This window comes from Octopus sinensis, linkage group LG23, assembly GCF_006345805.1.
Source record: "Octopus sinensis linkage group LG23, ASM634580v1, whole genome shotgun sequence".
Classification (NCBI taxonomy): domain Eukaryota; kingdom Metazoa; phylum Mollusca; class Cephalopoda; order Octopoda; family Octopodidae; genus Octopus; species Octopus sinensis.
Window position 1 is genome coordinate 19,855,404 of NC_043019.1, and position 12,483 is coordinate 19,867,886.

The following is a 12,483-nucleotide window of genomic DNA, read 5'->3' on the forward strand; positions in this document are numbered from 1 at the left end:
AGAGAAGATTAATCACTGTTCACTGCGAAGATGGGAGTCCGGATGGCCCCTGTGCAAGGACAATCCAAACACAGACAGGTGTTGTAAAGAATGACCGGTAGAGTAGAAATGGCACTGGACCGGAATTTTCAGTGCCGAGTCTGAAGTCTTGGAGGTGTTCCATGAACCAGTCAGCCAAGTGGTGTCCTGTTTAACCCGATGTATAGAGAAGGACAGAGAGAGAGAGAGAGAGAGAGAGAGAGAGCAGAAGATGCAGTAGATGACATTACTAGAAGTGCAGCTGAAGGAGTCAGTGATACAATATGTGTGTGTGTGTGTGTATATCATATATATATAAGATAGTATAATATAAATAATGTACTATATATATATTTATATATATATATAATAAATCTCTGAGCGAAGTATAAACAGTAGCTGCACGACATCATGAAGTATAATTGCCACTTAAATGTGGCTAACCACTAAGGGTGGATGCTACTGTAGCTTGTAGCCCCAGGAGGACACTTCCTCCAGCTGGCAATTGACACACTTTCTGTGGCCTATCGGTATTTGCAAAGGAAAGCCATCTTTCCCGTCTTCAACCTATAATACACACGGACCCGAGTTTCTGGGCATTGACCCGTCATCAGTGTGTGACAATCACAGTTGTCAATGAAAAGTAGGCCTCCCTTTGCAAATATATATCCTTTTTCCAGTGACAAAAAGTTTGTGTGAGTATATTTCTCATGGATATGAGGAGATGGTGTTTCTGTCGATTGTGTTCAATTAATATATTCTAATATTTCTCCCTCACTATTACTTGCTGTACACTTGTTGTGTTTCCACAGAGCATCAAAAAGTAGTCACCAAAGTTGGTTGAATGTCCTCCAGTCAGCTCTGCCAGATCATCAGCATCCAAACAACTTGCTTTCAAATCTTTCAGTTTTGTCCCTCAAAATGATTAGTTTCACCAGTCTTCAAGTCTTATTGTAAATACAGTAAAAGTCCATGTATATTATACTATAATGTATAACAACTATTTTTTAAACCTAAAAAGCGTTTCAAAAATATTATAACAATGTGTGTTGTATTGATGTGCATCTGATACAGAAGAATTTACTGTTATCCAATACTATTTTATGTGAAATATATGTAATGAGAAAAATAATCTAAAAATAAAGTTTCATTAAATGGTTTTTTTTCATAATAAAACTATGTAAGAAAACCCATTTGAGCCATAGACTATATATTATATGCAACCCTTAATTTTAAAATGGATTTTGAAGGAAAAAGGCCTCATTGTGTTTTATGAATTTGAAACTCAAACAGTGCAGTGAGCCAACAATACAGAGTAGCTTCCCTTGTCTCTAGACCCCCACCCCCTCTACCATCACTCATATTAGAGGAAGAAACAGAATCCAAGTATTATTAGCTCCAGGTTAATTACACCAAGGTCGACTTTGCCTTTCATCCTTTCGGGATCAATGAAATAAGTACCAGTTACACGTTGGGGATCAATATAATCGACTAGCCTCCTTCCCACCAAAATTTTCAAAGCCTTGTGCCTAGAGTAGAAACAATTATTAGCTCCAGGTTAAACTTTGGGTGATCAGACCTTACAATTGAAGGCCTTCCTCTCATGACCAGCTGTCTTTTAGAGGGTTTATGTAGAGCTGAATTATTTAACATATCCCGTCTTCATTTAAGACAATAGGGTGGGATTTTAGAGAGACTTGGTTATTTTTTGAGAAGGAAAAACAATTATTAGTGGTTGTTGTAGTCTAAGCCAGGCCATTCCAGGTCAAGTAAACCTATGATCAAAGACATTCCAGCCATGAACATCTAGTTTGTGTGTGTGTGTTTTGTTTTTAGCTATGTGTAAAGGATCCAAGATATTCTCCATATTGGTAAGGCGAGATTTGAAGGAAATTTTGCTGCAATTTCTAATAGGTTGAACAACCATGTAAGGGTGCCAAGTGACATAGTTGGAGTTGCCTGAAGATATTGTTGTTGATGTGTAGCCTGAGTTGAGCAGACCTATAACCAAAAGTGTTCCAGCCATGACCATCAAGGAATACTTCATTAGTTAATGTGTCTTTCCATTTTTAACCTTCTCAGACTAGGATCCGTGTGTCTAGTTTTACCCTCCACCTGGGACCCTGAGCAAAAAAGATAAATAGGTGCACACACAGAACAAGAAAAAAGATTGCAAGCAAACTAATGGACAGAATCGGTTGTATGATTCTATGTCTGTTGTTCACAACTGTTTCATCGTGAATTTAGCAGAGATGATGCTTAAGCTATTCCTGTTATGGAATGACAGGGTTAAAGATGTTAGGCTGTGGATGATATAAGAGAGATTTTGGTTGCTACTTCTACCACATTGAAACAACATATAGGACACATCCCACTCACTGGCCCAGTTGGAGTAACGTGTAACGTAGAAGAAAAGGAGTGGGTGAGAGAAAGAAATTAACAATAATGTTACACGTTTTAAATAATATTAATTTTAATCAAGAAAATTCAAGAAAATGAGAGAATGGTCCATTTGTTACAGTGCTTAAAACTTGCCGATTACCATAAGTACCATTCTGAACTGTGCATTCTTGGTTCTGCTTCTGTACTGTGTTCCGGCATATATTGACAAAACGAGTGTAAAGCAACTGTCCTTCATCTTTGGCAATATTCTTGTGGTATTGCATACATTTGCCTTTCATGCTTCCTCCCAGAGTTGCTTGTGGAATGATCAACACATCTCCTGGAAGGTCCATAATTGACACAAGCTTCCCAGCCTCATTTTCACTCAGTCTCACATTTAGAATTGATTTCACCATGCGGTCAACCAATTCTTCATTGGATCCTTTCATGAAGCACACATAGGCTATAAGACCACGACCTGAATAGAGAAAGACAAATGTATTAACACACATAATTTGAATAGCTATACACACATTTATATATATGTATGTATATATACATACATTTCTATAATGATTTTGCTTACATATAGCAATACTAATAACTACTTGTTAGAACCCAATATACAGATGGTTTACAGTAAAGTATTAGGTGAGTACAAAGCATTATGTCAAATATCAAATGACAAAGGAATATATGTGTGTGTATATATATATAGGATGGTTGTATACTGTCAATCTAACACAAACGTGACAGTAGAGGGGTACACCACCGCTGTTTAGTCCTAGGAAGCATCAATACCTCCTGATGGCTTTGACACATTTTTCCTGTGTCCTTATAATGTGTCAAAGCCATCAGGAGGCGTCGATGCTTCCTAGGGCTAAACAGCGGTGGTGTACCCCACTACTGTCACGTTCGTGTTAGATTGACAGTATACAACCATTCTATCGCCCCACCACTGTACATGTCTCTATGAGAGATTTAGAAATCTAGTATTTCTGATAAATATATATATATATATATATATATATATGAATAAAAAATGGAGTTAACGCAGGTTTAAACAAGTATTTTTACTTTCTACATATGTTTCAAAAATTCCACTGATACTATTCAAAAGAATAAAAGGTATAAACAATGCAATCTTCTCTTCGGGAAAGTGAAAAAAGTGAAACTCGTCAATACGACATTTTAGCAAAAAATGATGGATTCGTATAGCGATAGACAGAACGCTATTAATATTGTTTAAAAAAACGTTATATGATATAACGTCATAAGCAGCTAACAGAAAGAGTAAGGATATTAATAGTGAATGTTAAATATAAAGGAAATTAAAGTTTAAACTATATATAATGATAGAAATTACTTATATGCACTAAAAGTATGTTTCTGCCAATGCTTACATCTGTATGCTCGTTCTATAACCGTGTTTACTAGAGTATTTTTAGAAAAAATAATGAAAAATAGCTCAGAATTGCAGAGAAGACAGAATTTCTTGCCTTTGTCATATGGTATCGAAATTGAGAGGATCAACCATTCTAAATGAAATTGTTCATTGTGGTCTTTTAAATCCCAAATCAGTTTGCTGAGACCGGTACTATTCCGTTTATTTCTATCCCTAAATGTTGAGTAATGGATAGAAATTCTTTTAGATAACTCTAACGATGTGCTTCCAATGTAAAATCGTACTTTATTACGAGTACTGATTATACACTGGTATATAGAATTTTTAATCTTAGAGTTACTTGACATAAATTTAATTCTATTGGAATTGACTTCAGATACAATAACCTTGTTATTAATATTTCTAGAGGGTTGGATGGTATTAGCTAAATTAATGTTAGTATTAGTAAATGTATTAATATTTAACAGTTTGTTATTATGAGAAGATATAATTTGCAAGAGATTTTTTGTGTTTGAAAAACCTATCCTAACCTTATGTGAATTAATTATAGAGTAATATCTAGAATTGTTTGGAAAATTCCTAGCAATAGCTTGACGAAACAGCAGTGGGAGATTAGATTTAATTTGTCTCCCGTAAGGAATTATTAACCAAATATTTTTACTAGTATTCATAGCGTAATTACTTTTGAAGGTGTTATATTTACTTTTAGATCGGTAATAGGGGAATAAATAAGGGTTATCTGCCTTCATTCGCTTTGTATCGGTGCGTAAGTTATGTTTGTTATCAATAATTCTTTTACGACTAGAAATCTTATCTACATTATTGAATTTACAATTAGACTGAGCAGAATCAATGTAGAAAATTTTTTCTGTATAACCTGCTTTGATTAAGGCAGAGTTATAGAATTCAGCGTTATTATTGAAAATATCAACATTAGCAGATAATTTAGATAATCTAAATGAAATATTCTTAACTAAATTCTTAGTAATTGCTCCAGGATGATTACTAAATTTGCTAATGTACTTAAGATTGGTCAACGGTTTATGATATGGGAAGTAAGAGTCACTGTGTAAATTAAGCGTAATATCTAAAAAGTTGGCCTTCGTCAGATCGTCATCAAAAACGATTTTTAAGCCCATTCTACTGAAAAAATTAACTAAACTATTCTTAACTTTTTGTACCTTTTGGTTGGAAACATTTTGGAGGTAAAGTAAACAATCATCACGATATAGACCTCCATAAATGTTAGGGAACTCTTCAGCCATTTCAAAAAGAATATATATACAGACCAAATCAGCTATCTGTGCTGAATCAGAACTTTCCATTGGTATATCGAAACTATCTGGTGTGTCTTTACGGACCCACAACTTATCATCAAATTTAATAATAGATCTTCTGGCTGCCAACACAACATTAATTTCTTCTCGGGTGAGACCAGCTTTGTTATGAGCAAGCCAAAGTGCCTTATTAAGTACTATTGGATTAATAGACGAATAAAAATGGAAATATCAAACTGGATAAACTTTGTACTCACCTTACTGTTAATAGACCTAAACCAGTCAACTACTTCAAATGAATTAGTCCATAAACTAAGTTTTAATGTTTTGATTAAATTAGGAATATATTTATCTAGTATATTTTTACTAAGGATACCGATGTCAGAGCTAGAAGGGCAGATAAGCCTTAATGATGGGTTAGTAAAAAAATTTGGTTTGTGATCCTTCAAAATGAACCGAGGTTGCTTAGGAACAAGTGGTTCTGTCTTCATTTGTAGGTTATATTTCTCCATGATTTTCATAGCCTCAATGTTGGCTTTCTTAAGTATTCTTTTATCAGCAATTTTATACTTTTTCTGAATTTCTTTTTTAAGTAATTCCAAATAATAGTCTTTATAAAGTTTGTACAGATTTCCAGTCTTATCAGATTGAACCAACATAGTATCCATAGAATTGATTTCTTTGGTGATGTTGCGAAGATACCTCAGATGTTTATTTCTTAGTGGTGATCGTTGAAATTTTACATTTCTCACAATGGACCAGAGATCATCTTCAAATTTCTTCAACCTTGGGTTAGGCGGCGGACTATTTTTAGATTTAAATAACTTGTTGAACTCAGATGTTTTATCATTAGTGTGTTGTTGAGTGTCATTTTTGTCAAAGAAAAAGGTAAGCCATCTTATTCGGTTGATGAATGAATTAATCTTATTGACAAGTTGTTTAAGGAAAACATTCTTAGATGGAATAGGAATGTCCTTAAGAGATGCGTTAATATTCAATAACTCCATATGCTGTAACTATTCAGTTAGCAGGTTATTAATAAACCTGATTAAAGTATTATAAATAGATGAGTGTATTTAACCTTGTTAACAAATAACACGGAAAAATAAATAAATAGTTACCAGGGCAGCAAAAATCTCACAAGTAAAGATGTTGTAACTCCTTGTTTATAAAGGTTGAAACTTCGTGTTTACGTTGAATATTTTGAATAATATGAATAAAAAATGGAGTTTAAACAAGTATTTTTAAGCAGGTTTAAACAAGTATTTTTACTTTCTACATATGTTTCAAAAATTCCACTGATACTATTCAAAAGAATAAAAGGTATAAACAATGCAATCTTCTCTTCGGGAAAGTGAAAAAAAAAAACGTCATAAGTAGCTAACAGAAAGAGTAGGGATATTAATAGTGAATGTTAAATATAAAGGAAATTAAAGTTTAAACTATATATAACGATACAGACTACTTATATGCACTAAAAGTAAATATAACACCTTCAAAAGTAATTACGCTATGAATACTAGTAAAAATATTTGGTTAATAATTCCTTACGGGAGACAAATTAAATCTAATCTCCCACTGCTGTTTCGTCAAGCTATTGCTAGGAATTTTCCAAATAATTCTAGATATTACTCTATAATCAATTCACATAAGGTTAGGATAGGTTTTTCAAACACAAAAAATCTCTTGCAAATTATCTCTTCTCATAATAACAAACTGTTAAATATTAATACATTTACTAATACTAACATTAATTTAGCTAATACCATCCAACCCTCTAGAAATATTAATAACAAGGTTATTGTATCTGAAGTATATTCCAATAGAATTAAGTTTATGTCAAGTAACTCTAAGATTAAAAATTCTATATACCAGTGTATAATCAGTACTCGTAATAAAGTACGATTTTACATTGGAAGCACATTACTCAACATTTAGGGATAGAAATAAACGGAATAGTACCGGTCTCAGCAAACTGATTTGGGATTTAAAAGACCGCAATGAACAATTTCATTTAGAATGGTTGATCCTCTCAATTTCGATACCATATGACAAAGGCAAGAAATTCTGTCTTCTCTGCAATTCTGAGCTATTTTTCATTATTTTTTCTAAAAATACTCTAGTAAACACGGTTATAGAACGAGCATACAGATGTAAGCATTGGCAGAAACATACTTTTAGTGCATATAAGTAGTCTCTATCATTATATATAGTTTAAACTTTAATTTCCTTTATATTTAACATTCACTATTAATATCCCTACTCTTTCTGTTAGCTACTTATGACGTTATATCATATAACGTTTTTTTAAACAATATTAATAGCGTTCTGTCTATCGCTATACGAATCCATCATTTTTTGCTAAAATGTCGTATTGACGAGTTTCATTTTTTCACTTTCCCGAAGAGAAGATTGCATTGTTTATACCTTTTATTCTTTTGAATAGTATCAGTGGAATTTTTGAAACATATGTAGAAAGTAAAAATACTTGTTTAAACCTGCGTTAACTCCATTTTTTATTCATATTATTCAAAATATTCAACGTAAACATGAAGTTTCAACCTTTATAAACAAGGAGTTACAACATCTTTACTTGTGAGATTTTTGCTGCCCTGGTAACTATTTATTTATTTTTCCGTGTTATTTGTTAACAAGGTTAAATACACTCATCTATTTATATATATATATATATATATATATATATATATATGTGTGGTAAGGGAGAAGAAATGTTCATTGCTTATGCGATTGCTATGAACATTTTTACTCCCTCCCCTTACTTCTTAGCGGTCATTCTAATAGCTTTTTTGTCTTAATAATGGTCAATCACACAGTAATTTCCCTTTGTTTAACGGTAATTTTCATAGCATTTCCTTCGTGGCTGATGCCAGTGTGGGTTTCTGCCCCGACATCCAAAACTTGGAGTTTTATCATGGCTACTGAATAATAGCCACATTATTTATATATATATATATATAAATTCAGTTGGCGGTTGTGTTAGCCTCATGAAGGAATGATGTAATCCAAGGAAATACTGGTTTAATACCTAATATTTTTGGGGAGTTGATATCCTTAAAATAATAGGTCTGTATATAAACTGTAATTTATATTCATTCCTTCACAAGGCTAACATAACCTGTAACTGAATTCTATAAACCTATTTTATTCATTAATCTAGTAATAAAAATACATAAGGACAATACTAGTAAAATGGAGATAATTAAAATTAACTTCAATATCTCTGTTCTTCCTTTACATGTGTATATATATGTGTGTGTGTATGTATATAGATATATTTATATATCATCATTTAATGTCCGTTGTCCATGTTGGCATGAGTTGGACAGTTTGAATGGACTGGCACACTGGAAGGCTGCACCAGACTCCAGTCTGATTTGGCATGGTTTGGATGCTCTTCCTAATACCAACACTCCACATGACTCTGATTTTGCTCAGCTTGATGGGTCTTCTTCTCAACACTTGAAAGCCACCTCACCTCCGTGAGGCTCATTCCAAAGGAACTTGGCCACTTTACCTCTGTGAGGCCCAACACTTGAAAGGAACTCCACCACTTTGCCTCTGTGAGGCCCAATGCTTGAAAAGAACTCAGCCACTTTGCTTTCATGAAGCCTGACATTCAAAGGTTGATTTTTTTCTTTACGTGCCACCAGCATGGGTGCACTTGGCTTGACAGGTTCTCGTAAGTAGAGCACATCGCTAAAGGTCTCGTTCACTAGTCATTGCCTCTGTGTGGTTCAAAGTTCATGCTTCACCACCTCATCCCATATCCTCCTGGGTCTACCTCTACAGTTAAAGATCAGCACTTCTTTACACAACTGTCCTCGTCCATACACATCACATGACCATACCAGTGCAGTCGTCTCTCTTGCACACCACATCTGATTCCTCGTTTGCCTAACTTTTCTCTCAAGATGTTTACACTGTTGAACATGCACACTGACATTGCACATCCAGCAAAGCATACTGGCTTCATTTCTTTCAAGCCTACGCATGTCCTCGGCTGTTTTAGCCCATATTTTACTGCCATGCAGCACAGCTGTTCGCACACAGGCATCAAACAATCTGCCTTTCACTCTGAGAGAGGCCCTTTGTTGCCAACTGGAGTAGGAGCTCTCTGAACTTTGCCCAGCCTATTCTCATTCTCACAGCTACATTCTCAGAACAATTACCTCAACTACTTAGATACCAGAAGCTATCTGCTACCTCTTGCTTGACCCCCTGGCAGTTGATGGAGTCATCTGCACTTGTTCAGCATTTATTATGCCTGTGCACCTTCCACATATAAAAGTTAGTTTCTCTGTTGTTAATCCTCCTTTGATGTTGCTGCACCTTCAGTATGTCCAAAGCTAACACTGGGTGCATCTTATGGAGTTTCTACCTACACCTTTTCTACAGATTGAGCAGGGCCATCTACCTGAAGGGATTTGTGATTTGTCTGCCTTCCTACTTACTATGAATTTGGTTTTTGCTAGGTTAACTCTAAGGCCCTTTGATTCTAAACCTTGTTTCCATACGTGGAACTTCTTCTCTAGCTCAGGTGGTGATTCAGCTATAAGAGGATAGTCAACAGCATAGAGGAGCTCCAGGAACAGCCTGTCTTGAATTCTTCCGTTATTGCCTGGAGGACTGTGATGAACAAGAGGGGGCTGAGCCCCTACTTGTGAACCCCTACTTATATTCTGAATTCTTTGCTGTACTCATTGCCCACCCTCACCTTACAGATAGCGTCCTTGTCTATCCCTAGTTTCCAAATTGACCAGATAATGGATCAGGGACTCTGTCAAAAGCTTTCTATAAGTCAACAAAAGCCAAGCGCAGAAGTTTATGTTTGGTTAGGCATTTCTCCTGCAGTTGCCTTACCACAAATATAGCATCAGTGATGCTTCTACTTGGCACAAAGCAAAACTGCATCACATCTAAACTGACTCTTTCTCTCTGATTAGTTAAGCTATGACTCTCTCCGCAACTTTCATCACCTGATCCAACAATTTGATACCTCTGTAATTATTTCTATCTAATATGTACATGCATACACACACACACATACATTATTTAATAACAGTTTGACTCAGCTCCATGCAGCTTAAAGTTTTATAGGCTCCTAGAATGAACCTAACTCATCAGGCATCATGTTCACTGTAACTAAGCAGTTTAGCAAAAGAGCAATAGAATAAGGATCAGACTTGAAAAATAGGTACTGGGGACGAATTGGTTGACTAAACACTTCAAGGCAGTACCCCAGCATGGCTACAGTCCAATAACCAAAACAAATTTTAAAGAGTTTGTGAATTTTTTCTACTGCTGCTGATATTTAAAACCAAGTTTAACTTGATCTATGATAAAATGTAATCCAACTGTGACCACCCCATCTTATTTTTAGAGTGTCTCTACAGCTATCTATACTGACAATATCTAATGTGTCACTCCTTGCTTAAGATAGTAAGTTGTGATCTGAGGGAGACCTGATGGCTATTTCTACCAGATTGAGTGGCCATTTAAAAACTTCAGTCTTTAGTTCATATAATGTGGATAGTGAACTTTAGTTCTAAGTCAACTTTAACTGAGCAAGACTTATAATTGAAACTGTGGCTATCTCATCTTTACAGGTCAATGACACTTCAGCTCATGCGAAGCAAAGACATTTACCAACAGAAAAAGTAACTTGAATTTTCCTCAAAAAGCATTCTAACCGTGCCCAACATAGTCAATCTGAGCGTACATTATACGATTCGAGGGAGATTTGTCTATTTCTAATAAGTTTATTATTACTATTTACTTCACTGTAACATCGATACATTTAGCAACACAGTGAAAGGAAGTTTCTTTAAATAATCGAAACCGTTAAAGAGCCTTCAATCCGTTTTTAAATTAGCAAAGTATTTCTCTAAGTGGGTTGTGAAAATAACTGTTTTTAATCGTGGAACTCGGAGTAAATAAAGTTATAAATAATAGTGTGTGTGTGTATATATATATATATATATATATATATATATATATATATATATAGCAACGGTAAAGAATACGCACACCCCGTGTTTAGAGAAACAGTCGAAGGCTTCCCCTGTTTTATATTGTTTTTAGAGGGGTTTTTTTATTAATAAATTCTTTTAAAGTCTTATTAAAATTATGTAAGGGTTCCTTGATAAAATAGGTTAGGAACCGGTGTCAGCTTAATTCTGATCCTGTGTCGCTCGGCTCCGGTGTCCAGATAATATTTTAGTTGAGAGAAACTGAAGAAAATAAAACAATAGCAAGAAAAATAATAAATGAGAAGCAAAACTAACGACAAACACTTTTAAGAGAAGAGGCGAGGAAAGAAAACAGTTTGTAATAGAATGAAAATTCAGAGTTTGAATTCAGAGTCTGTAAAATAGAAATCTAACAATATGGGACAGGTTCTTCTTTTGAGAGAAAAACGACAACCAAGTGTGTGTGTGCGTGAGCCAGTTTGTTCAGCTTGCTAGAAACAGCAGTCAAATCTCTTTCAATATTCTTACTATCAAAAAAAAAATAGAGGGCCGCCCTCAGTTATGTTAATCCCAGAAATAGATGGAATGGTCATGGTTTGATGGAATATCTTCGATCATAGCCCAGCTATATTAACGCTGACATGAGGCTAAACAACAAAATACAACAATAAACGGCCGGTAGTTACCTATTTCAACAAATTCTGCATCTTTGTCATCGGTTTTCGGTTGGACCAGCAACCTCGCAGACAAACACTGTTGTAGCAGAGCCCGAGCCTTCACACAGTTCGCCGCCGATTCTGACTTGGATTTCGTCTCAGAAGACATTTTGTTCGATCGTGTAAACAAATATAACTAAATATCTGTCACAGTTTAAATAAAACTATATATATATATAAGTAGACGATGATGATGGTGGTGGTGGTGTGGCTGATAAAGGAATCTTATCTAATGTTTATCAGAGGTTGATGTTTGCCTCAACGAAACACTCGGTCGGCGAATCGAGAGTAGTTCCCCTTGGCCACTCTAACTCTCCAAAACCTGCAAATGGCTTTTCGCCTTCAATCTTCTTTCTTCTTCGATTTTCATCAAGTTATAAACCCGCTAAATATTAGTTCTTTGTATTACAATTTTTTTTCTTCTAGAACATTGTCATTTTATAAGATGCCTTTAAACATGCCAATATTTATTTACACAAAAGCAAATTACCGGAGAACCTCTGCCCCTCTCAGGGTTAGAGGTAGGTGCCGCATTTGGGATGTCACAGTCTGCAACTCCTTTGCTCCCTCCCACGTCCTGGATACTGTAGTAAATGGGAGGGTCACTAATTCTGTAGCCGAATGGTACAAAACCCTGAAGTATCGGGACCCGACAGTGAAATATCTCTTCCAACCTGTGGCGTTTGATAAGTTCG

At 35.0% G+C, this 12,483-nt stretch overlaps 1 protein-coding gene and 1 long non-coding RNA gene across 2 annotated transcripts in view; one reads left to right on the forward strand and one right to left on the reverse strand.

Moving 5' to 3' along the window:
- The window catches only part of LOC118767607, an 11,459-nt gene extending 11,351 nt beyond the window's left edge, over window positions 1-108 (forward strand). Inside the window, exon 3 of the long non-coding RNA XR_005003530.1 lies at window positions 1-108. This exon is cut by the window's left edge and continues 65 nt beyond it. This is a non-coding gene — a long non-coding RNA (uncharacterized LOC118767607).
- Window positions 109-2,466: 2,358 nt separating this feature from the next.
- On the reverse strand, window positions 2,467-12,083 carry LOC115223550 (D-aminoacyl-tRNA deacylase 2). Its single transcript, XM_029794187.2, has 2 exons — window positions 11,759-12,083; window positions 2,467-2,878 (listed from the first exon to the last, which is right to left on the reverse strand). The coding sequence occupies exons 1-2, from the start codon at window positions 11,895-11,897 to the stop codon at window positions 2,496-2,498; spliced, it is 522 nt and encodes a 173-aa protein (XP_029650047.1). The 5' UTR covers window positions 11,898-12,083; the 3' UTR covers window positions 2,467-2,495.
- Window positions 12,084-12,483: the final 400 nt, after the last annotated feature.